At 43.8% G+C, this 23,360-nt stretch overlaps 2 protein-coding genes and 1 non-coding gene across 6 annotated transcripts; 1 reads left to right on the forward strand and 2 right to left on the reverse strand.

The window, feature by feature from the left end:
- The first annotated feature begins 3,083 nt into the window (after positions 1-3,083).
- On the forward strand, positions 3,084-14,786 carry LOC106612110 (bromodomain-containing protein 8). 4 transcript variants are annotated; one of them, XM_045724110.1, is made up of 19 exons: positions 3,084-3,399; positions 3,650-3,849; positions 4,348-4,444; positions 4,555-4,624; positions 4,768-4,817; positions 4,930-5,052; positions 5,246-5,326; positions 5,505-5,569; positions 5,677-5,840; positions 6,024-6,206; positions 6,503-6,593; positions 6,996-7,108; positions 7,274-7,744; positions 7,835-8,031; positions 8,202-8,294; positions 8,389-8,457; positions 8,610-8,895; positions 12,442-12,486; positions 12,998-14,786. In XM_045724110.1, the coding sequence occupies exons 2-19, from the start codon at positions 3,831-3,833 to the stop codon at positions 13,055-13,057; spliced, it is 2,277 nt and encodes a 758-aa protein (XP_045580066.1). In that variant the 5' UTR covers positions 3,084-3,399; positions 3,650-3,830; the 3' UTR covers positions 13,058-14,786. The 4 variants fall into 4 exon arrangements, with proteins under 4 accessions (XP_045580066.1, XP_014068464.1, XP_014068461.1 ...); XM_014212989.2 differs by lacking the exon at positions 3,650-3,849 and having other exon boundaries at positions 3,085-3,399; XM_014212986.2 differs by lacking the exon at positions 3,084-3,399 and having other exon boundaries at positions 3,444-3,849.
- On the reverse strand, positions 3,657-3,729 carry trnaa-agc (transfer RNA alanine (anticodon AGC)). Its single transcript has one exon. It is a non-coding gene; the product is annotated as a tRNA-Ala (tRNA).
- A 1,448-nt stretch (positions 14,787-16,234) lies between the features above and the next one.
- LOC106612111 (DNA damage-inducible transcript 4-like protein) lies at positions 16,235-18,620 on the reverse strand. The gene is made up of 2 exons (XM_014212990.2): positions 18,317-18,620; positions 16,235-17,606 (listed from the first exon to the last, which is right to left on the reverse strand). Exons 1-2 carry the CDS (start codon positions 18,483-18,485, stop codon positions 17,158-17,160), a joined length of 618 nt encoding a protein of 205 aa, XP_014068465.1. The 5' UTR covers positions 18,486-18,620; the 3' UTR covers positions 16,235-17,157.
- Between the last annotated feature and the right edge of the window lie 4,740 nt (positions 18,621-23,360).

The raw sequence follows: 23,360 nt of genomic DNA on the forward strand, positions 1-23,360 counted from the left end.
CTGAGCTGGCACAATCCGCCCTGGCTGGATGCCCACTCTTGCATGGCATTGCGGGGGGCTGGCATATAGCGCACCGGGCTATGAGCACGTACTGGAGACACTGTGCGCTTCACAGCATAACACGGTGCCTGACCAGTACCACGCTGGGTTCCGATAAGCACGGGGAGTTGGCTCAGGTCTATCGCCTGACTCCACCAATCTCCCCGTGTGCCCCCCCAAAAAATGTTTGGGGGGTTGCCTCTCGTGCCTGCTGCGCTGCCTTGCCTCATATCGCCGCCTCGCAGCTTTCGCTGCCTCTAGTTCCTCCTTCGGCCGGCGATACACCCCAGCCTGTCTCCAGGGTCCCTTTCCGTCCAAAATCTCCTCCCACGTCCAGGAGTCCTGAACCCTCTGCTCCTCCATACCACGCTGCTTGGTCCGTTGGTGGTAGGTAGTTCTGTAACAGTATTCGTCGTCTGAAGAGGAAGAATCATCGGACCAAAACGCAGCGTGGTAGGTGTTCATGCTTTCTTTAACCTCTCAGGGCTGAGTGGGACGCTTGCGTCCCACCTGCGGGACACAGCCAGTGAAATATCAGGGCGGTAAATTCAAAAACAACTAAATGTAATAATTCACCTTTCTCAAACATACGACTATTTTACACCATTTTAAACATTCACTTCTCCTTGATGTAACTACATTGTCCGATTTCAAAAAGGCTTTACAGCGAAAGCAAAACATTAGATTATGTTAGGAGAGTACATAGACAAAAATAATCACACAGACATTTTCCAAGCAAGGACATGTGTCAATAAAACCCAAAACACAGCTAAATTATGCACTAACCTTTGATCTTCATCAGATGACACTCCTAGGACATTATGTTACACAATACATGTATGTTTTGTTCGATAAAGTTCATATTTATATCCAAAAACAGCGTTTTACATTGGCGCGTGATGTTCAGAAAATGTATTTCCACCAAAAACTACCGGTGAATTTACAAAACTACTCATCATAAACGTTGACAAATTGGGTACGTTTTTCATCCGGCCGTGAAAATACTGCCCCCTAGCCCAGACAGGTAAATAAACTGAACACTAAAACAAAAATAACAAAAGAAGAACCGAAACAGTTCCGTAAGGTGCAAAACACTAAACAGAAATTAACTACCCACAAAAACCCTGTGGGAAAAGGCTACCTAAGTATGGTTCCCAATTAGAGACAACAATAGACAGCTGTCCCTGATTGAGAACCATACCCGGCCAAAACCAAGAAATACACAAAACATAGAAAAGGGCACATAGAATGCCCACCCTAGTCACACCCTGGCCTAACCAAAATAGAGAACAAGAACCCTCTCTATGGCCAGGGCGTGACACCCCCTCAGCCCAGTCAAAGCTCTTCTCTGTCCTGGCAACCCAATGGTGGAACGAGCTTCCCACAAACTTTAGGACAGTGGATTGATTACCTGACCATCTTCCGAAAACGTCTGAAACCCTACATCTTTATAGAGTATCTTAAATAAATCTCACCGCGCCCCCCAAATGATGTTCCATAAACCTCAGAGCAACTAACTGTTCACTAATACTTTATATGGTTCTTATGACACAATGCAGAAACTACAAAGGAACTAGTAAGGGTAATTTTCCTGAAGAAAACGTGTGCTTTCTTCAGCTCTCCTTAAAGAGAAATGTTTCTTCAGCTGTCCTATCTGGTGTAATACTCCTGTCCTATCTGGTGTAACACTCCTGTCCTACCTGGTGTAACACTCCTGTCCTACCTGGTGTAAATCTCCTGTCCTACCTGGTGTAAATCTCCTGTCCTATCTGGTGTAAACCTCCTGTCTTATCTGGTGTCCTGTGTGAACTTAAGTATGCTCCCTCTAATTCTCCCATCTCTCCCTCTCTTTCTCTCTCTCCCCTCCCAGAGGACCTGAGCTCTAGGGCCATGCCTCAGGACTACCTGGCCTGATGTCTCCTGGCTCTCCCCATCCCACCTGGTCGTGCTGCTGATCCAGTTTCTTTTTTTTCTTCCTGTGGCTATGGAACCTTGACCTTTTACCGGATGTGCTATCTTGCCCTGGACCTGCTGTTTTCGACCCTCTCTCAACCTCTCCTGCTCCCTCTCTCTCTCTCTCCCTACCGCACCTGCTGTCTCTACTTCTGAATGCTTGGCTATGAAAAGCCAACTGACATTTACTCCTGAGGTGCTAACCTTTTGCACCATCTACAACCACTGTGATTATTATTTGACCCTGCTGATCATCTATGAACGTTTGAACGTAATGGTCATGTACTCGTGGTACCGGAGCGCCAAGTCGAGGTCCAAGAGGTGTCTAAACAGCTTCTACCCCCAAGCCATAAGACTTCTGAACAGCTAATCAAATGGCTACCCAGACAAATGGCTACCCCCCCACTACACCTATTCAACGCTGCTGCTACGCTCTTATTATCTATGCATAGTCACTTTAATAACTCTACCTACATGTACATATTACCTCAATTACCTCGACACCGGTGCCCCCGCACATTGAATCTGTACCGGTACCCCCTGTATATAGCCCCGCTATTGTTATTTACGGCTGCTCTTTAATTATTTTAATTATTTAAAATATGTTTCTCTCTGTATTTTCTTAAAACTGCATTGTTGGTTAAGGGCTTGTATGTAACCACACCTGTGCGACAAATAAAATTTGATTTGATACTCTTATAATCTCCACCCAGCACAGCCAGAAGAGGACTATCCACCCCTTAGAGCCTGGTTCCTCTCTAGGTTTCTTCCTAGGTTCCTGCCTTTCTAGGGAGTTTTTCCTAGCCACCAGGCTTCTACATCTGCATTGCTTGCTGTTTAGGGTTTTAGGCTAGGTTTCTGTATGAGCACTTTGTGACATCTGCTGATGTAAAAAGGGCTTAATAAATAACTTTGATTGTTTCCCACTTGTCAACTTCTCCAGCACCACCCTAACATCAACATGTGAAAACGGCAGGTTTATGTTTCTGATGTCATAGGAAACACGTATGACATCATCTGATGAGTAGCATGTGATTTAGTAACCTTTGCCTGCTCATAGTTGGTTAAAATCACATGTCAAGTTTCTCCGATGACATCATCCATAAACACTTTTGACATCATCTGGTGTGCATGTTTTTGACTACAAATCATAGAAACCTGTCGTTTTCACATACGGTGGGGTCCGGAATTATTGGGTCCGTTGATAAAGAAGAGCAAAAAATACTAAAATAAATAAAGATTTGGAGGAAGCAGGCATCACATGCAAATCGAGCGCGCTACCATTTGCGCTAATCCCCGTTTTTACTACAGCAATTACAAAGCATATTCCATTTCACTGGCACTGCCTAGTCATAGATGGAAAGTAAAGATTTGAAGGAAGTAGGCATTGACCCACTACCGCTCATGGTAAGCAAGCGTCTTACAATTTGAACGAATCCTCCATTCATGTTCAGAGATGATGACTAATGGCATTTACAGTGTAAGTTTTATATAGAGCTATGTTGATAATAATAATATTATCAACATAATGATATAATACAGTGTATCTGAGAATACAGCTGCAGCAACATCCGTTTCTAAAAGTGTAACACCGAAGGAAATGGAATTGATCAAACTACTTCAGAAGCTAATTATATCACATTCAATAAAAAATAAGGAAACAATGGAGGATGCGGGCATCGATCCCGCTACCTCTCGCATGCTAAGCGAGCGCTCTACCATTTGAGCTAATCCCCCTACAAGCGGTATGTGAGTTATTGTGATGTCATTCTCCACATCTGTGCTACATTGAAATGATTCCGGCGGAAGTTTAGTGGCGAGGCCCTGTCCACAAAGAAATGGCGAGTGGAGTCGGGAGTGAGTATTATTTGTTAGCTTGCAAGTGTAGCTACAACGTATACATACATTTCAAATGTAATGTACAATCTTTTCGTAACTAGCTTTATACATTATTTTTGTCTAGCTAGCTCTGCCTGGGTTTTGTTAGTTTGCCAGGCGCGCGCCACTAGCTAACGTTAGCTAGCTTCATAACAATAGGTGTTCCTAGCTGCAGAGCACGCACCTTACTAGCCGAATATGATAAACAACCAAAGCAATTATTGTGTTAAATTACCTAGCTAGCTAAGTGGTGACGTTATGCTTTTCTAGATAGCTCAAAATCTTATTTGCATTAACAACAATATTGTAGCTTGCTGGCTGTGTAGACGGTGTTTAGCTAGTTAATTATCTAGCCTATATTTGAGCTCTGACCTAATTTTGGTTCCCCCTGTGCCGCGAGCTGTGACATCTCTCTTTCTCTCTATTACTAGCCTACCTATTCCAAGCGTCATAATTGCCTTATCTGTTTTTATGTAGAACACAAGAGGCTGTCCGTTGGCCCGACGGAGCCGTGGTCATTGAGGGAGAAACTATGCCTAGCTTCCTCTGTTATGAGGAGCGGTGACCAAAACTGGTAAACAAACACACTAATTGTTTCAATCTGTCGCTGACTGCATCTACATGTTCTTCTACGTGGTAATTTATATGCTTGATTGTCCTCCTGCCACTTTGTCTGCCTTTCAGGGTGTCAGTCAGCAGAGCCATCAAGCCTTTCTCAGAGCCAGGCCGCCCTCCAGACTGGTTCTCCCAGAAGGTATGAGACAGACGACAAGCTTGTCCCCATTTCATAGTCAGACTCACTGTGACACAAAACAATTAATCTCTGTCATGATGAACAAGGTTGAAAGGTCAGCTACTATATATCTAACCAGCTTTCTGTGTCTCTGACCCCCACAGCACTGTGCCTCTCAGTATTCTGAGCTGCTGGAGACCACAGAGGCTCCAAAGTTAGTACACAAACACACATTTTATCTTCTTTATTGGAGTATTCTGTTGCGGAGGCAGCACTTCAGCTGTCGTCAGAGCTATTCATGTGTCTGATGTACGGCTCTGTTTCAGGCGTAAGCGTGGGGAGAAGGGTGAGGTGGTGGAGACCATCGAGGATGTGATCGTACGGAGACTCACCGCCGAGAGGATAGAGGAGCTGAAAAAACTACTGAGAGACACACAGGACAAATACAGGTCAGTACACACATGCACTCCCGCTCACACACACATACAAATGTAGTCACACACACAAATACACAGTGGAACCTTCACTATCAATACATAGCCAATATTTATCCCTGTTCAAAGCCGTTATAGATGACAGACATGCTCTATACACTCGATTTACCATGCTTGACCTTTGGCCCTGTACTTCCTGTTTTGACAGAAAGCTGAAGAAGGAGGTGGATCTGATCCAGACAGGACATCTGGACTCACGGCTAGAGGAGCTGTGGACAGACATAACACAGTAAGAAACCGGTCTGTCTGTCTCTTGGTTTGTGTCTGCATGCCTGTCTGTCCAACAATATGCCTTTCTTTTTATTTGTTGTAAACACTACGTTGTAATTCATAGTGTACTTTCTGTACCAGATTTAGCAGTGAAGATTGTGTTTCATGGTTAAAATGGTTTGTCTTTGGTTTGGCAGGAAAAATAAGCAGGATGAGGATGAGGCAGATCTTAAGAGGAAGGCCACAGAGACATCCTATCAGGGTAAGCTTTGGACTAATAATAATAAACATTTTGGACACCACTGATTTGAACAATGATAGGGCTCAAGAACTACCAGTAATCATAACCCTTCTTCTCTTCGGTCTCAGCTCGCCAAACGGTTAAGAACACGCCCAAGCGGGTGTCCAGTGTCACTATACGCTCCCCTCTGGGTGCCAGTCCCACGAGCATGGAGGGGGCACAGACAGACACCCCCACACCCCCAATAGATACAGCCATGCCCCAGGCAGAGGAGACCCCTGGTGCCAATTTGGTAAGGGAAGGGTCTTAGTCCTGGTCAGCATAACACTGTGTGCATAAAACACTTGGTATAAACTTTAGAGAATTTTTTTGTACTGTTTTGAGTGTCTCTTCTAGCTGGTTGTTGCTTGTCTCTTGTTGTCATTGAGGAATGGTCAATTAATATTTTCTTCCCCCCCCATTTCTGTCCACGTAGTCCCAGGGGGGAGCCGTGTTCCTACCGTCGTCGGATGCGGGGCCTAAGGAGGGAAGCCTGGGGTCTCTGGTAGATGACTCCCCACAGAAGAGGCTCCTCAGTCAGAAGTCCACGCCGCCTCCCTCCCCTCTCCTCTCAGAGCTACTGAAGAAAGGAAGCCTGATCTCTGCTAGCCCCAGACTGGTGAGAAATACACGACAAAAGGAAGTTGAAACGGGATGATTTGCGGTAAAAAGGAATGAAAGTATTTGGATTATATTGGGTTATATTGGATTATATTGGGTGGATCTGTTTAAGGGAGAGGGTTCGGGTTAAGTTTGACTTCACAAGCTACTGGTGTTGGGGAAATTCCTGTCTATTCTAGGGAGTAATATGCTGTTGTACATCCTACCAAGCTGCTCAGTAAAAACAGGTGATGTAGATGTTTTTAGAGAACAGGGAATTGGGGATATTGTGTGTTGTTGACGTGATGTTGTCAGGTAGTGGAGGGGGATGCTGCAGGACTGGCTAACGGAGGAGTTCCTACTACAACCCCCGCTATCACAGCAGACTTTGAGGTCGCCATCGCAGGTAACTATGGCAACCGTGAAGTAACCACTCTCGCTGGCAGGCTGGCTGTTATGTGTTTGGCTTGATGTGTGTTAGGATGCTAAGTATTAGTGCTGTATGTGCTTCTGTGCTTTAAATGTGTTGGAAGCAAAGTGCGTCTGTCCTTTATTAGATGTACTTTGGTGTGTCCAATGGAAACAGTGCCCCCCACATCCCCACTGCCCAGCCCTGCCCCACCCAACACAGGTTAATACTGTCCCTCGTCTGTCAGTGTGTCTCTCTAAACTCACCTGTCTCTATCTTCCCTCTAGAAAAAGGAAGGAAGGAAGGAATATCTAGTATATAAAGAGGAACCCTCCTCTGATTTGTAATCAGTGAGACTAGTGGTGACACGTGCGTGTTTCTTTGTCACTGTGTGTTCAGTCAAAGAGGCAGGCTCAGAGGTGATGGAGGAGGACCATGTACCTGGTTCCTATATGGGGGATGAGCTGGACCTGGAGACAGTAGGAGATATCATCTCCATCATAGAGGAGAAGGTACATGGTGTGTGTGTGTGTGTGGGGGGCGGGGGACTTTGAGAGGGTGGGATACAGCTTTTGACCTAGATATCTCTGTAGTAAGCAGACCTTTTTTGTGCACACATCACAGTCCTCTCTCTCTGTGTCTCTGTCTTTCTGTGTCTGTCTGTCTGTATTTCTCAGGTGGATGACTCTGTGGAGGCTCTAGATGCTGCAGCAGTGGAGGCTGCTCTCTCTCTGTGTGAGGAGGCTGTTTCTGCTGGCCACTCCCTCTCAGGTCCATGGGAGGCCCAGGACTTGAAGGCCTCAGAGCCTGGTCCTATGGTTCAGTCTGACCCCACACATGGGCTTCAGGCTGCGGCTGGAGCTAACCCTGGGAGCCTGGAGCCACAGACAGAGAGTGGAAGGGGGGAAGCCGAAGAGGGGAACGGGAAGGACTGTGAGGGACAAGAAACAGTGCAGACAAACGTGGCCCCTTCTGTTGTCGCTGATGATGGCCTGTCAGGAAGCGAGGTCACAGAGGAGGGAGTTCTGGGGGAGGAAGGAGCCCTGAGCACAGCTGTGAAGACTGAAAATGAGGAATGGACCCAGCCAGAACTAAACACACCCTGCCTAGACTCAGAAGACAGCTCTGGATCAGGGAAAGAGTCCAAGGTAATTGTCCTCTTTTCAGTAACACAGCACACACTCACACACCTCTAACAAGTGCAGTTGAATTATCTCTCCTTGTGTATCTTTGTGTAGGAAGTGAAGGTTGAGGATGGAGGGAGCGACGGGGATCCTGATGAAGGAATGGAGATGAAGGAATGTGGAGAGGGGGAGGGGCCCTACCTATCAGAAGTAGAACCGGCAGCCAGTGAGAGCGAGGACGGCTATGGCCCCTCCTCCCAACGCTACACCACAGCTGATTCGCTAGCCAGCAGCCCCGCCTCTTCCCAGTTGTAAGTGGCCAACCCTGGTCCTTGTATCCATGGCAACTCTTAACCTGATCATTCCATCACATGCCTGAATAAAGCAATGAATGACCCTAAAGAATGCTTTATGACCTCTCTCCCCCTCTATCACTCACTAACCCTTCGCCCTCCTCTGTCTCTCCCTCCGTCTCTCTCAGTTCAATATGTGGAGAGGATCAGGAGGCTGTTCAGGCTCAGAAGATCTGGAAGAAAGCCATCATGCTGGTGTGGAGAGCAGCAGCCAATCACAGGTCAGCTCTTACCATTTCCCCAATAACAGCCAATCACTTAACATGTCTGAGCTACTGTAGTATTTGACAGATCAGTTGTTGTTACCTGTGTCAGGTACGCCAGTGTGTTCCTTCAGTCTGTGTCTGAAGACATCGCCCCTGGTTACCACAGCATTGTACACAGGTGAGTTCTATAACAGTAAATGGTTTGTTTGCTATTATATGTTTTGTGCATGTGAAAATAAAATCTATTTATTAAACAATGTAAGTACATGCTCACCTTACCCCCTAAAACACACACACACACATTCATACACACACTCCCTTTCCCTCCAGACCCATGGATCTGTCGGCCATCAAGAAGAGTATCGAGGCGGGTCAGATCCGTACGACAGCAGAGTTCCAGCGTGACATCATGCTGATGTTCCAGAACGCGGTGATGTACAACAGCTCTGACCACGACGTGTTCCACATGGCCCTGGAGATGCAGAGAGATGTTCTAGAACATGTGCAGCAGTTCCTGGCCACTCAGCTCATCATGCAAACCTCAGAGTCCTCCATCTCCACCAAGAGCCTCAGAGGCCGCGAGGGGGGCCGCAAGCCAGGGGAGTGCGTGGAGAAGGTAAGACTAGATACACACATACAGGTAACTGCCACAGTTATAGAAACACTTGAGTGAATGAGGGATACAAAGTATATTAAAAGCAGGCGCTTCCACACAGGTGTGGTTCCTGAGTTAATTAAGCAATTAACCTCTCTGGGACATCTGGGACGCTAGCGTCCCACCCGCGGTACACACTATCAACAGCCAGTGAAAAAGCAGGGCGGCAAATTCAAAACAACAAAAATCTCATAATTCAAATTTCTCAAACATACAAGTATTATACACCATTTTAAAGATAAGATTCTCCTTAATCCAACCACAGTGTCCGATTTCAAAAATGATTTCCGGCGAAAGCATAGCATTACATTATGTTAGGACAGCGCCGAGACAAGAAAAACCACACAGACATTTTCCAAGCAAGGAGAGGCGTCACAAAAACCAGAAATACAGCTAAAATTAATCACTAACCTTTGATGATCTTCATCAGATGACACTCCCAGGATTCAATGTTACAAAATACATGTATGTTTTGCTTGATAAAGTGATATCCATAAACCCCATTTTACATTGGCACGTGATATTCAGAAAATGTATTCCCACCAAAACTTCCAGTAAATGAGCACATCAATTTACAAAAATACTCATCAGAAACGTTGATAAAATTTACAACAGTTATTGAAAGAATTATAGATACACTTCTCCTTAATGCAACCGCTGTGTCAGATTTGAAAATAGCTTTATGGCGAAAGCACATTTTTCAATATTCTGAGTACAGAGCTCAGCCATCAAAGCAAGCTATACAGTTACCCGCCAAGTTCTGGAGTCAACTAAACTCAGAATTAGTATTATAAATCTTCCCTTTGCTGATCTTCGTCGGAATGCACTCCCAGGACTCCCACTTCCACAAGAAATGTTATTTTTGTTTGAAAAACTCCATATTTATGTCCAAATACCTCCGTTTTACGGAGGGAAAAAATTTATGAAATGTATGCATTCACTACTGTAAGTCGCTCTGGATAAGAGTGTCTGCTAAATGACTAAAATGTAAAATGTTTTGTTCGCGCGTTCAGATCACTAATCCAAAGGCATAATGCGAGAGCGCAAAACCATAGACGAAAAGTCATAGTTCCATTACCATTCGTAGAAACATGTCAAACGATGTTTACCATCAACCCTTAGGGTCTTTTTAACATACAACTTCGATAATATTCCAACCGGACAATGGCGTATTCATTACAGAGGAAAAAGAAGGAGCGGCGCGCCAGTGTGCCCGTGCAGTAAACAACTCCCTGGTCCCAGGCAGTCCACTGATTGACTGAGCTCCTATTCTCTGCCCAGTAACAGTAGACGCATGAAACAAGTTTCTAAATACTGTTGACAGCCAATGGATGCCTTAGGAAGTGCAAAATGACCCCACAGGCACTGTAGTTTGAATAGGGATTAGATAGAAAACTACAAGTCACTTCCTGGTTGGATTTTTTTCACAGGTTTTTGCCTGCCATATGAGTTCTGTTATACTCAGACATTATTCAAACAGTTTTAGAAACTTCAGTGTTTTCTATCCAAATCTACTAATAATATACATATCCTACCTTCTGGGCCCGAGAAGCAGGCAGTTTAATTTGGGCACGTATTCATCTGAATTTCTGAATACTGCCCCCTGTCACCAAGAAGTTAACATCCCATCATGCTTAGGATCATGTATAAAAATTCTGGACAGGCCATTATTTTGGCTACCATGGCTATGCCCCCATAGGATGACTATGCCCCATCCACAGGGCACGAGTGGTCACTGAACGGTTTGATGAGATGTAAAACATATGCCATGGCCGTCTCAGTCACCAGATATCAACCCAACTGAACACTTATGGGAGATTCTAGTGTGTCGCCTGAGAGCATTTTCCACCACCATCAACAAAACACCAAATGATGGAATTTCTGGTGGAGGAATGGTGTCGCATCCATCCAATAGAGTTCCAGATACTTCAGTGTTTCTTTTATTGTGGCAGTTGCCTGTACACAAACACACACACACACATACCTCTGAGTCCAGCAACGACACCAAGGAGCCAAGACATGTACAATTGACGCCGGACAGACTGTACCCATCTCATGCCCCAATAATCGTATCTTGCCTCTCTCCTAACCTCCCTGCCATTACACTTCATCTGTAGACAGGCTCCATGCTCCCATCTCCCCTCTCCATTACTGCTGTCTGTCTCCCCCCCTCTCCATTACTGCTGTCTGTCTCCCCCCCTCTCCATTACTGCCGTCTGTCTCCCCCCCCTCTCCATTACTGCCGTCTGTCTCCCCCCTCTCCATTACTGCTGTCTGTCTCCCCCCCTCTCCATTACTGCTGTCTGTCTCCCCCCTCTCCATTACTGCTGTCTGTCTCCCCCCCTCTCCATTACTGCTGTCTGTCTCCCCCCCTCTCCATTACTGCTGTCTGTCTCCCCCCCTCTCCATTACTGCTGTCTGTCTCCCCCCCTCTCCATTACTGCTGTCTGTCTCCCCCCTCTCCATTACTGCTGTCTGTCTCCCCCCTCTCCATTACTGCTGTCTGTCTCCCCCCCTCTCCATTACTGCTGTCTGTCTCCCCCCTCTCCATTACTGCTGTCTGTCTCCCCCCTCTCCATTACTGCTGTCTGTCTCCCCCCCTCTCCATTACTGCTGTCTGTCTCCCCCCCTCTCCATTACTGCTGTCTGTCTCCCCCCTCTCCATTACTGCTGTCTGTCTCCCCCCTCTCCATTACTGCTGTCTGTCTCCCCCCCTCTCCATTACTGCTGTCTGTCTCCCCCCTCTCCATTACTGCTGTCTGTCTCCCCCCTCTCCATTACTGCTGTCTGTCTCCCCCCCTCTCCATTACTGCCGTCTGTCTCCCCCCTCTTCATTACTGCCGTCTGTCTCCCCCCTCTTCATTACTGCCGTCTGTCTCCCCCCCTCTCCATTACTGCCGTCTGTCTCCCCCCTCTCCATTACTGCCGTCTCCCCCCTCTCCATTACTGCCGTTCTCCCCCCTCTCCATTACTGCCGTCTGTCTCCCCCCCTCTCCATTACTGCCGTCTGTCTCCCCCCCTCTCCATTACGGCCGTCTGTCTCCCCCCCTCTCCATTACTGCCGTCTCCCCCCTCTCCATTACTGCCGTCTGTCTCCCCCTCTCCATTACTGCCGTCTGTCTCCCCCCTCTCCATTACTGCTGTCTGTCTCCCCCCCTCTCCATTACTGCCGTCTGTCTCCCCCCTCTCCATTACTGCCGTCTGTCTCCCCCCCCTCTCCATTACTGCCGTCTGTCTCCCCCCCTCTCCATTACTGCTGTCTGTCTCCCCCCCTCTCCATTACTGCTGTCTGTCTCCCCCCCCTCTCCATTACTGCTGTCTGTCTCCCCCCTCTCCGTGTGTGCCGTCCGTCTCTGTCTACTGTGTTTATCACTTGACTGTCTGTTCTTCTGTTTGTACAATGTTGTCTTGTTTGTTGTTTACTCTGGGTGTGTTTGAAGAGGTGTGTGTATATGAGGGGTATGTGTGTGTTCTCTCTTTTCTCACTAACTGTTTGTCCTCCTACAGGACAGTGTCCCAATGGCCTCTCCCGCTTTCCTTCTCTCTCTCTTTGTAAGTATTCAGGTCAAAGGTCAGAACTCACCAGGTCAAGTCAAGCGCACGCTCTGTTTCTCCGTCTGTCTCACACACACCCAAAACACTAATCTCATATTCAGAAGCGCATAAAACAGTTCGCAAATCACACCAACTACCCCTGTAGTCAAACACTCAAAAAGCATACACACAACTCTTATATTAACACACACATCCGTCACTACATTTTTTACCTTCGGTATTTGGTTCTTAAATGGACACATCCTGGTTGTGTGTCATGTATCCAGTGGTTTTGTATTTGAACGTCTTTTCATGTATCCAGTGGTTTTGTCTTCAACGTCTGTGAACGTCTTGTCTGTTCCATCGCTTTTCTTTCTTTTCGTTTTTTCCACCCTTTCATCTTTCTTTTCTTAATTTCCTCTGGTGAGAGATCGTCTTTGTGTTTTTTTACGGGCCAACCACAAGCCATCACTGGGTTTTCAACCTGGTGTCAAACTGACCTTCACCTTTTAACCTCTCTTCTCTGCAGGATGGGGGCACCAGAGGGCGCCGCTGTGCTATTGAAGCAGACATGAAGATGAAGAAATGACCAGAGTCAAAAGGCAGGTGGACAATAGATTGCCAACAGGCCATAGGGCTGGAGGTTTAAAGAGAGACTTGATGCAGGGCTGCAGTCCTCTGGTATTCTCCTCTCCAGGCCATTTCTGATTGATCATTGTGTACCATAGTTGTGTACAGTTTAATTAACTAACTTAAGTCTATGATTGTATTTAAAGCCAGTACACTAGATATCCAGACATCATATGATTCTCATTGATATTTGCCACTGGTAAACAGCAGACACTGCAGCCCTGGAGGACTGAATCTGTTTTACAACTGCAGTAGTACTAAAGTACTAGTGACTGACTTGGGGCCCTGTTGTTTTGTGTATAGGATGTAGCCAACTGCAAAATATCCTTCAAGGAATCATGATCCCACTGTTCACAAACTGGTTGGTTGAATCAACATTGTTTCACTATAATTTGTCAATGTATTGTAACGTAGGGAAAAAAAGTTACATTCCTCCACAAATAAGTCCCCAATCAATACTTTCCATTGCCTAACGGCATCAGAACATCAAGATGAGATGTATTTAGAGTTTTGTACTGAACAAAAATATAAACGCAACATGCAACAATTCCCAACCCACACGGTCCCGCAGGTCTGGTGAAGAAGTTGTATGTGGAGGTCCTGGGCTGACGTGGTTATACATGATCTGTGTAACCACGGTTGTACTGCCATATTCTCTAAAATGATGTTGGAGGTGGCTTATGGTAGAGACATTCAGCTCTGGTGGACATTCCTGCAGTCAGCATGCCAATTGCGCGCTCGATCAGCACTTGAGACATCTGTGGCATTGTGTTGTGATAAAACAGCACATTTTATAGTGGCCTTTTATTGTCCCCAGCACAAGGTGCACCTGTGTATTGATTGTGCTGTTTAATCAGTTTCTTGATATGCCACACCTGTCAGGTGGATGGAACAGCTTGGAAATGAGAAATGCTCACTAACAGGGATGTAAACACATTTGTGCACAACATTTGAGAGAAAGAAGCTTTTTGTGGGTATGGAACATTTCTGGGATCTTTTATTTCAGTTCATGGGACCAACACTTTACATGTTGCGCTTATATTTTTTGTTCAGTATATTTGGAAAATACCATAGGAATGAAGAGAATAGGCTTGGAACCTCTAACCCTGGCAATTAATTAACTGGTTAACTCATGCGTACACTCGCAATGGCTGCCTGGTATTGTGATGCAATAATTGCCATGGTATTTTGGAAGGTTCTATCAACTGATGCTGGATTGCCATGAGGATGTAGAATGTTCATTCAAATGATGCTGGATTGCCATGAGGATGTAGAATGTTCATTCAAATGATGCTGGATTGCCATGAGGATGTAGAATGTTCATTCAAATGATGCTGGATTGCCATGGTAATGTAGAATGTTCATTCAAATGATGCTAACTAATGTGGCTCATGGAATGCCATTTTTTAATATCAATTGAGTTGACTTAACAAATCACAGCACAGATTGAAAGGTAAACTTCCTGTTTTTACTTCCTGGCATGGGTACACTCAATGGCTGCCAGTCCACCCATTATGCCATCATTGACTTGAATGGTGACGCCCTTTCTATTCATTCTTATTTCTATGGAAAATACATTGGATTTGCAAAAAGTAATCAACTGTTGTTTTGAGGGTGAATTTTCAACCACAGAATTATGTAATCATGGTAAACAATTTTGCACATAGATAAACCATGTATAAAATCTGTTTAATTTGTACCTTTGAAACAATGTCTGATCTTCAACGTTATGTCCACTATCCGTTAAAAAAACAATAGACTGGGCAGAAGCGCCTACTGCAGAGTTGGTCAACACAGCTATCCATTTGGTCTCCCATCCAGAGTTTTAACCAAGCCCAGCTTTGATATTTGTCACTGACTAACAATGTGCTATCATGAGAGATCTCTTAATAATTACATAATTGACTGTTGCTATCGTAGTCATTCCAAAGGATAGGTTTAACAGAGCAAATGAAGAATAACCATACTCCTATAAGTAATATCAATAATAATATTTAGTCCTATATAGCCTTTGCAAAGTCATCAACAGCTATTGTTTCAGTTCAACTCAGGGTTCAACTAAAAATAAACAATACACATAGGTCTAGAGTTTCAAGCTTTGGTTGATTTCAAATGTCATTTTCAAGTTAGTAATGAATATGTTGGATTCATGTCTCCATTTTAACCAAAAAGTTAATAGGACTAAATCAAATCAAACTTTAAATAGTTCTTTAATGTTTTAGTTGGAGACGTAAATCCAACATATCAATTATTAATTGGTAGACAAGTCAGTGGCACAAAATATACATCTCCTTCAAATGTTTATTTGGTTGCGTTGACAACCACACCCAATTCAATATCACTTTTGCAATACAGTAAAAAGCCTATTAACTTGATGACGAGTTAACAAATCATGTTGGATTCTCCAAATTAACCAAAAAACTAAAGTTAAATAATAGGATTAAACCAGTGACAGATTAAACTATCCAAGCAGTAAATCCATCTCTTTTAAATGTTGATATTTGGTTGAGTTGTCAAACGAACACAATGCGATATGACTTTTGTAATACTGTAAATAGCCTAAAGTTAAGACTCTTACAAACTAATGTAAAAAAAATGATTCAACCTTAAAATGAATAGCACATCCATGGCCACATTCTGAGGTTACTATAACTATCAACGTCTTACGGAATCACAGAGAGCCTTAATGTTCCAGATGGCATGCGAAGGTCGCAGGTCTGTAGAGATCTTCATAATATAAAACATCTGTGCAGAATCTCAACCAGCATTGATCACTTGCACTATTAATGTAATCTCAACCAACTGTAATCCAGGTCATTTGGTTGTGCTATTAAATGAAGCACAGTAAGTTATTTAAAGAAACTAAATATCTGACATTGTATTCCCATTTGAACATTGTGATTTTAAATCCTTGAAAGTGCAGTGATAATATATTTAGATGAGAACTAAATCAGTTTTTCCATTGGAATTTGGTTGTGCTTTTAGATGGTTGAAAGCAGTGATAACCCATTGGGAATTCATTTCAACGTTGAAATGACGTGGTGTGCCCAGTGGCATGTCTACTGTATGTTAGTGGGAGTACAATACAGTAGTAACTGAGTGTTGAACTTCATGTACAGTTTAGTTTCTCATTTCATTGTGTTTTGCTCAACTGTTTATTAGAGATTAGGAGAATTGAAAACAATGGTAATGTCAGTCTAAATTTTGACAGACCCAAGTTGAGACCTTCAGGTCTTGGGTATAAAGTATAGACATTGAAGTTTGACAGCTCTAATGATTAAAAGAGTATGGCAACACTGAAAAGCATACTGTGCAAAAACATTTTTTTCACTTTAACAATACAAACATTTGCACACAGGGTTAGGGGCAATACCAGCTTGCCTTCCCTCTGCTTTCACATCCAACATGAGGTTCCCATGGTTTTACAAAATAATGTACAATTATGTTGCACAACAAAATATGTGCAAAAAACAAACTATGGCTGTTATTGTACAGATGTAGGATCTTAATTTGAGAACCATGCAATGCAGAAAATGTTTTACTTGTATTGTATTTGAGGTTCAAAATGGCTTCTGAAGTTTAATTCCCACTTAGAAATTTTAGATATTTTTCTTAAGGGAAAATCATATCAACCCTTACAAAAAACTGTCCATTAATTATAATTGACATAATTCACATTTCCTGTTGCTGCAGGATTATTTCCCTGCTGTAGCAAACTGGCTCAAATGAAGATCCTACATTTGTACAGAACTTTAACACATTTCACCCCCTGCTAGGACCAGCAAGGTAACATGCATTCTGTGCTTTTTTCGAACTAGGCCAACTCAAATTTCAGCCATACAAAACTTTATAGGGTAACCATTCCCTCATTTTTACCTACACATAATATATTTCGTTTCACAATTGAGCTGACTGTTCCAGTCATTTTCCAGTGCATATACAGAGCAAAACTTTCATTCGAATTTTAAAACTCCAATACAGATGTACATTGACATTTAGTGCACAAGAAAAACATCAGTGGTGCAGAGCTGTGGTGTTGATCCCTGATCAGAAATGATCTCAGCTAAACTCGTGTATGACAGGGCTCGCGGAGGAATACAATTTCTTCTTGACCAGCCGGTACTGGGGTCGTAATTTCAACAACTTGTCGGTAACGAATATGTGCTTGAGAGGAGGCCAACCGTCTTTGTCCAGCTTGAACACTACAGACAGCTCGAAGGTAGGAGTAACGGTCGGGTCGGGTGATATAGTGCCCAGCGTCTGCAGCTGAAGGCCCTGTTTTGTCTCCAAATAGACCTGTATGAAGGCCCCGCGGAGCCCACACGGTTCTCCAACTGAGGAACGCACCACGTCCCGGGCAACCTTTGCGGTCAGCGGCCGGGGAAGCAGCAGCACCCGGCAGCGCAGATTCGATTCTTTAGCTTCAGAGAGACAACTCTCGATCTGCCTGATCATGTCCTGCTGGAGTATTCGCTCCTCACAGTCTAGAGTCATTTCAGAGTCCAGACCTGAAAAAGAGAATGATGTGTTAATATATTGCTGATGAACCATGAGTTGAAGTTGTACAGTCTATACTTTTGTATTACAGACATTTGATAAGACCTATACTATTTCACTTAGGCCCATTTAAATGATTCAGCCTACTATTCAATAGCGTTGCAATAATACATTTCAAACCATCTTAAATTGCCTTATTTTGATGATTGGTCTTATAATACTACATACTCAGTATAATGTCCCGTCTGGCTCAGTTGGTGGAGCATGGCTCTTGCAACGCCAGAGTGTGTTCGACTTCAACCGGACCAGTACGAACAATGCATGCTCTCACTAGGCTACTGTAAATCGCTCGGGATTAGAGCGTCTGCTTAATGACTAAAATGTAACATTGTAACAGACTATTATCTATTGTGCAACATTTTTTACATTGATCGTCAAAATAAGGCAATGTATTAGCAACTTTAAACGAGACAGAGCTCGGTTTAATTAATGAAGCTGACACAGTCATGAGCAGTCGGCTACACAGTAGACTATCTGGTTGCATCAGCTACATTAATATCTACCACCGCTTGGAATGGTCAAAACCTATGAGTCCGAGGCTAAAGTTGACAAAAGGCCTATAAAAGTCACCAGAATGAACTGACAGTTATAATAAGCCATTATTTATAACAGTACATATATCCGATGAAATACAAACTTAGATTTCAGAACAGAGCCTTACTTGAAGAGTACCTTTCCTTGATGAATTCGCAACTTTCAAGGCTGCCCCAACGGGTATCTTTTTTGTTGCTCGACGTGATTTGATAGAGAAACTTTCGCTCGACTACGCTATCCTCTTCAGACATAATGAGCATTCCGTGTCCGAAGACCAAAGCCGGGGTATAGACCATTGTGATTTATTCTCTATCTCCAGTACTCCACTTAGTGATACAGGTTTTCGGTGTATTCCCTCCATGTAGAAGTCAGTTGATTGAAGTCGTTGGAGCACTCACGGTGTTTAAATAGTAATCCTTGGTTGCTTCAGCTGCTCACGTCTGGGACTGCCTCCTTGGTTACCATAGCAGCGCGACGGTGAGCAACTGCTGAAAGGGGTTGAATCAGCCTCACGCCACATGCCTAGACATTGCACTGACTGCCCTCTCAGTACTGACAATATCACCCGTTTTATCCAATATTCTGTGCCATTTATGTTATTAGAAAGGTTTATTGTTAGGTTATCAAGAAAATAAAAGTATCCAACTCTCATACACTACATGACCAAAAGTATGTGGACACCTGCTCATCGAACATCTCATTCTAAAATCATTGCCATTAATATGGAATTGGTCCCCCCTTTGCTGCTATAACAACCCCCACTCTTCTGGGAAGGCAGTCCACTAGATGTTGGAACATTGCTGCAAGAGCATTAGTGAGGTCGGGCACTGATGTTGGGCGATTAGGCCTGGCTCGCAGTTGGTGTTCCAATCCATCCCAAAGGTGTTCGATGGGGTTGAGGTCAGGGCTCTTTGCAGGCCAGTCAAGTTCTTCCACATCGATCTCAACAAACCATTTCTGTATGGACCTGGCTTTGTGCACGGGCATTGTCATGCTGAAACAGGAAAGGGCCTTTCCCAAACTGTTGCCACAAATATATATGTATATTTATATATATATATATATATTCCCCCCCCCCCCCCCCTATTGTGTTATTGACTGTATGTTTTCTTTATTCCATGTGTAACTCTGTTGTTTGTGTCGCATTGCTTTGCTTTATCTTGGCCAGGTCGTAGTTGTAAATGAGAACTTGTTCTCAACTAGCCTACCTGGTTAAATAAAGGTGAAATAAAAAAGAAATTTAAATTAAACATTTTAAAAAAGTCGGAAGCACAGAATTGTCTAGAATGTAATTGTATGCTGTAGTGTTAAGATTTCCCTTCACTGGAACTAAGGGGCCTAGCCGAACCATGAAAAACAGCCCTACACCATTATTCCTCCTCCACCAAACTTTACAGTTGGCACTATGCACCTGGGCAGGTAGCGTTCTCCTGGCATCCACCAAACCCAGATTTGTCCGTTTGACTGCCAGATGGTGAAGCGTGATTCATCACTCCAGAGAACGCGTTTCCACTGCTCCAGAGTCTAATGGCGGGGAGCTTTACACCACTCCAGCCTACGCTTGGCACTGCGCATGCTGATCTTAGGCTTGTGTGCAGCTGCTCGGCCATGGAAACCCATTTCATGAAGCTCCTGATGAACAGTTCTTGTGCTGACGTTGCTTTCAGAGGCAGTTTAGAACTCGGTAGTGGGACTACCATTTCGCGGCTGAACCGTTGTTGCGCCTAGATGTTTCCACTACACAATAACAGTACTTACAGTTGACCGGGGCAGCTCTAGCAGGGCAGACATTTGTTGAACTGACTTGTTTTGTAAGGTAGCATCCTATGATGGTGCCAAGTTGAAAGTCACAGCCCGTCAGTAAGGCCATTCTACTGCCAATGTTTGTCTATGGAGATTGCATGGCTGTGTGCTCGATTTTACACACATGACAGCAATTGGTGTGGCTGAAGTCGCCGAATCCACTAATTTGAAGGGCTGTCCACATACTTTTGTATGTATAGTGTATTTATAAAAAAAAATGTTATACTGTTCTAAATATAATTGATGACAGAATTATGGATACCCAGGCCTAATGTAGGCCTAAAAAGATAAGGGGGTTATCGAACCTAAGCCTAACATGATTTATTGTATATTGGAGGTGGTTGGCTTAATTCCCTTTTGATGAATCCCTTTATAAATATGTCACCTGAGGGTTCCCGGAATACACTGGAATACACTCACTGCTCTGTTCCCTCTACCTGTGCCTGTCGGTCTAGACAAGGCCAGCCCAGCCAGCCACGAGCGTTACCTGGGCTGAGTCACAGGTGAATCACATGGCCTGACATTCACTGATCAGGCAGGAAGGGAATTTCCAATGAGCCTTGGATCCTCCCTTCTCCCCCTCCCCCCTCTCCCTCTCTCCCTTGGCTCTTTCAACACCCACACCACATTGTTTCAGACATGGTGAAATGAATGAGTATCTGGAAGAGTAAGTGTTTTCTCAGCATGCCACTCTTTCACACACAGGCCTTGTAGTGTGTATTAGAAATGAGAATACAAGTCTCACACTATCTATAAACCTATGTGCTATATTTAGGCTCAGGTGTTGCTGGACCTGTCAAGAATCTATGGCTGGACCTGTGCCCCAGGACGGAGTCTGACTGTAACAGCATTCAGTTATGAGTCACAGAAAAGGAAATTTACCCTTTTAGGACTCCAGCTGTACATCACCAGCCTATCATCTTCAGCCCTGCCCACATCATTATGATGTCTAAACAGTAAATAACAAGTTCACTGTCTTTCTATGGAAGTGAATGGAAACTACAGAATGTGTTGGTCTGTGGAGCTTACCACTGTGTCTGGCTGGGCTGATGCAGACATCCTCTCCTTTCATTTGTCGTGTTTTTTGTGTGTGTGTAAGTGTGTGCGTCCATGTGTGTGTGTGTTTGCTCACAGGTATCATCAGCTTCCTCATCAGATTGAGAACAGGTATTCACAGGTTCTTCACTGATTTACCTAATTCAGGAAAGGATTGACTTAATTCAGGAAATGAATCAAATGCTACTGTACAATATACACTCTTAGAAAAAATGTGCTATCTACTGTAGAACCAAAAAGGAAGAACCCTTTTTGGTTCCAGGTAGAAGCATTTTGAGTTTCATGTAGAACCCTTTCCACAGAGAGTTCAACATGAAACCCAAAAGGGTTCCACCTGGAACCAAAAAGGGTTATCCTATGGGGACAGCCGAAGAACTCTTTTGGAACCCTTTTTTCTAAGAGTGTATCACTGATGTGCTCTATTTCTGTAAAAATGTCCTCAAAGCACATTCATTGAAGTGGAGACACTGTCAGCCCAGAACACGCCAGACCAGTCCCAGTCACCTGCTTGCTAGCTCCTGCATGGTCAATCAGCAGGTCATGTGTTGCTGTCTAGAACAATCTACAACCTTGAATCCATACACCTACTGTATAGTTTCAACTTTTCTAAACAGTATCCAAATTAGCAGTGTGTTTATGTCATTCAGTCAATCAAACGAATATGGTATCTGATGCAATCACAAAGAGGTGTTTCTAAAGGAATCATCCGGATCGTGTGTGCGTGTGCGTCTGTTCGCTGTAGATAGATAACATGACTGGTAACTTGTGACTCAGGCTCTGTTCTCCTCTGAATGATCAGCCCAGGCTCAGCTCTTAGCTCACTCCCTAGCCCCGGGCCAGGCATGCAGATATGGGATCTCTTTCTCTCTCTCTCTCTCTCTCAAATTCAAGTTGCTTTATTGGCATGAAAAACATTGTGTTGTACATTGTCAAAGCAACAATGTATACATTATACATTGTAATAAAATAATGAAGAATAATAATATAAAATTGTAGTAAATAAATTACATATAAAGAAAAAAATACAAATAATAACAACAATAAAATGGTAACAGTCAATAGTAGAAATATAATAAAGATAAAAGGTTAAACACAAAAAATGAAACTGTAACTAACTGTCAGTCTCACCATCAGTAGTAGAACTACCATCATCATTACTACTACTACCACCACCACCATTAAACTGCTATCATTATCATCACCCCTACTACCATACCATTACTATTTGGAATAATAAAGCTGTTACTATTCAGAGTCCCTCAGGCTCTCTCTTTCTCTCTCTAATTCACCCCATGGTTCAAGCATGCACCTTCTGTCTGCGCAAACATTGTAAATCCATCATAGCATTATTTTTTATTTAACTAGGCAAGTCAGTTAAGAACAAATTCTTATTTACAATGACGGCCTACCCCGGCCAAACCCAGACGACGCTGGGCCCATTGTGCGCCGCCCTATGGGACTCCCAATCACGGCCAGATGTGATACAGCCTGGATTCGAACCAGGGACTGTAGTGACACCTCTTGCATTGAGATGCAGTGCCTTAGACCGCTGCGTCACTCGGGAGCCCATACATACAGTACGGACAGATGAATTACAGAACTGAGTGTAGAACAACATGCACACAATGAGAGGAATGAGCAGGGTTGTTGTTATAACTTGACCCTGAATTCTGTTTGTTTGTTTACATACAGAGACACAACACTTACAGTATGTGGCCTTTACAGCCAACATTATTATTACACCATTAACAATGTTCTGTTGTTCCTCTGTTGTATGCAATCTGACCCTCGTACAGTGCACTCGGAAACTATTTAGACCCCTTTGACTTTTTCCACATTTTGGGATGTTACAGCCTTATTCTAAAATTGATCAAATAAATGTTTTTCCTCATCAATGTAAACACAGTACCCCACAATGACAACGCGAAAACAGGTTTTAGAAATTTTTTGCAAGTTTATAAAACATAAAAAACATAAATACATAAGTATTGAGACCCTTTGCTATGAGACTCGAAATTGAGTTTCCATTGATCGTCCTTGAGATGTTTCTACAACTTGATTGGAGTCCACCTGTGGTAAATTCAATTGATTGGACATGATTTGGAAAGTCACACACCTGTCTATATAAGGTCCCACAGTTGACAGTGCATGTCAGAGCAAAAACCAATCCATAAGGTCGAAGGAATTGTCCGTAGAGCTCCGAGACTGGATTGTGTCGAAGCATCAAAACATTTCTGTATCATCGAAGGTCCCCAATAACACAGTGGCCTCCATCATTCTTAAATGGAATAAGTTTGGAACCACCACGACTC

This window comes from Salmo salar, chromosome ssa09 (assembly GCF_905237065.1).
Source record: "Salmo salar chromosome ssa09, Ssal_v3.1, whole genome shotgun sequence".
Taxonomy (NCBI): domain Eukaryota; kingdom Metazoa; phylum Chordata; class Actinopteri; order Salmoniformes; family Salmonidae; genus Salmo; species Salmo salar.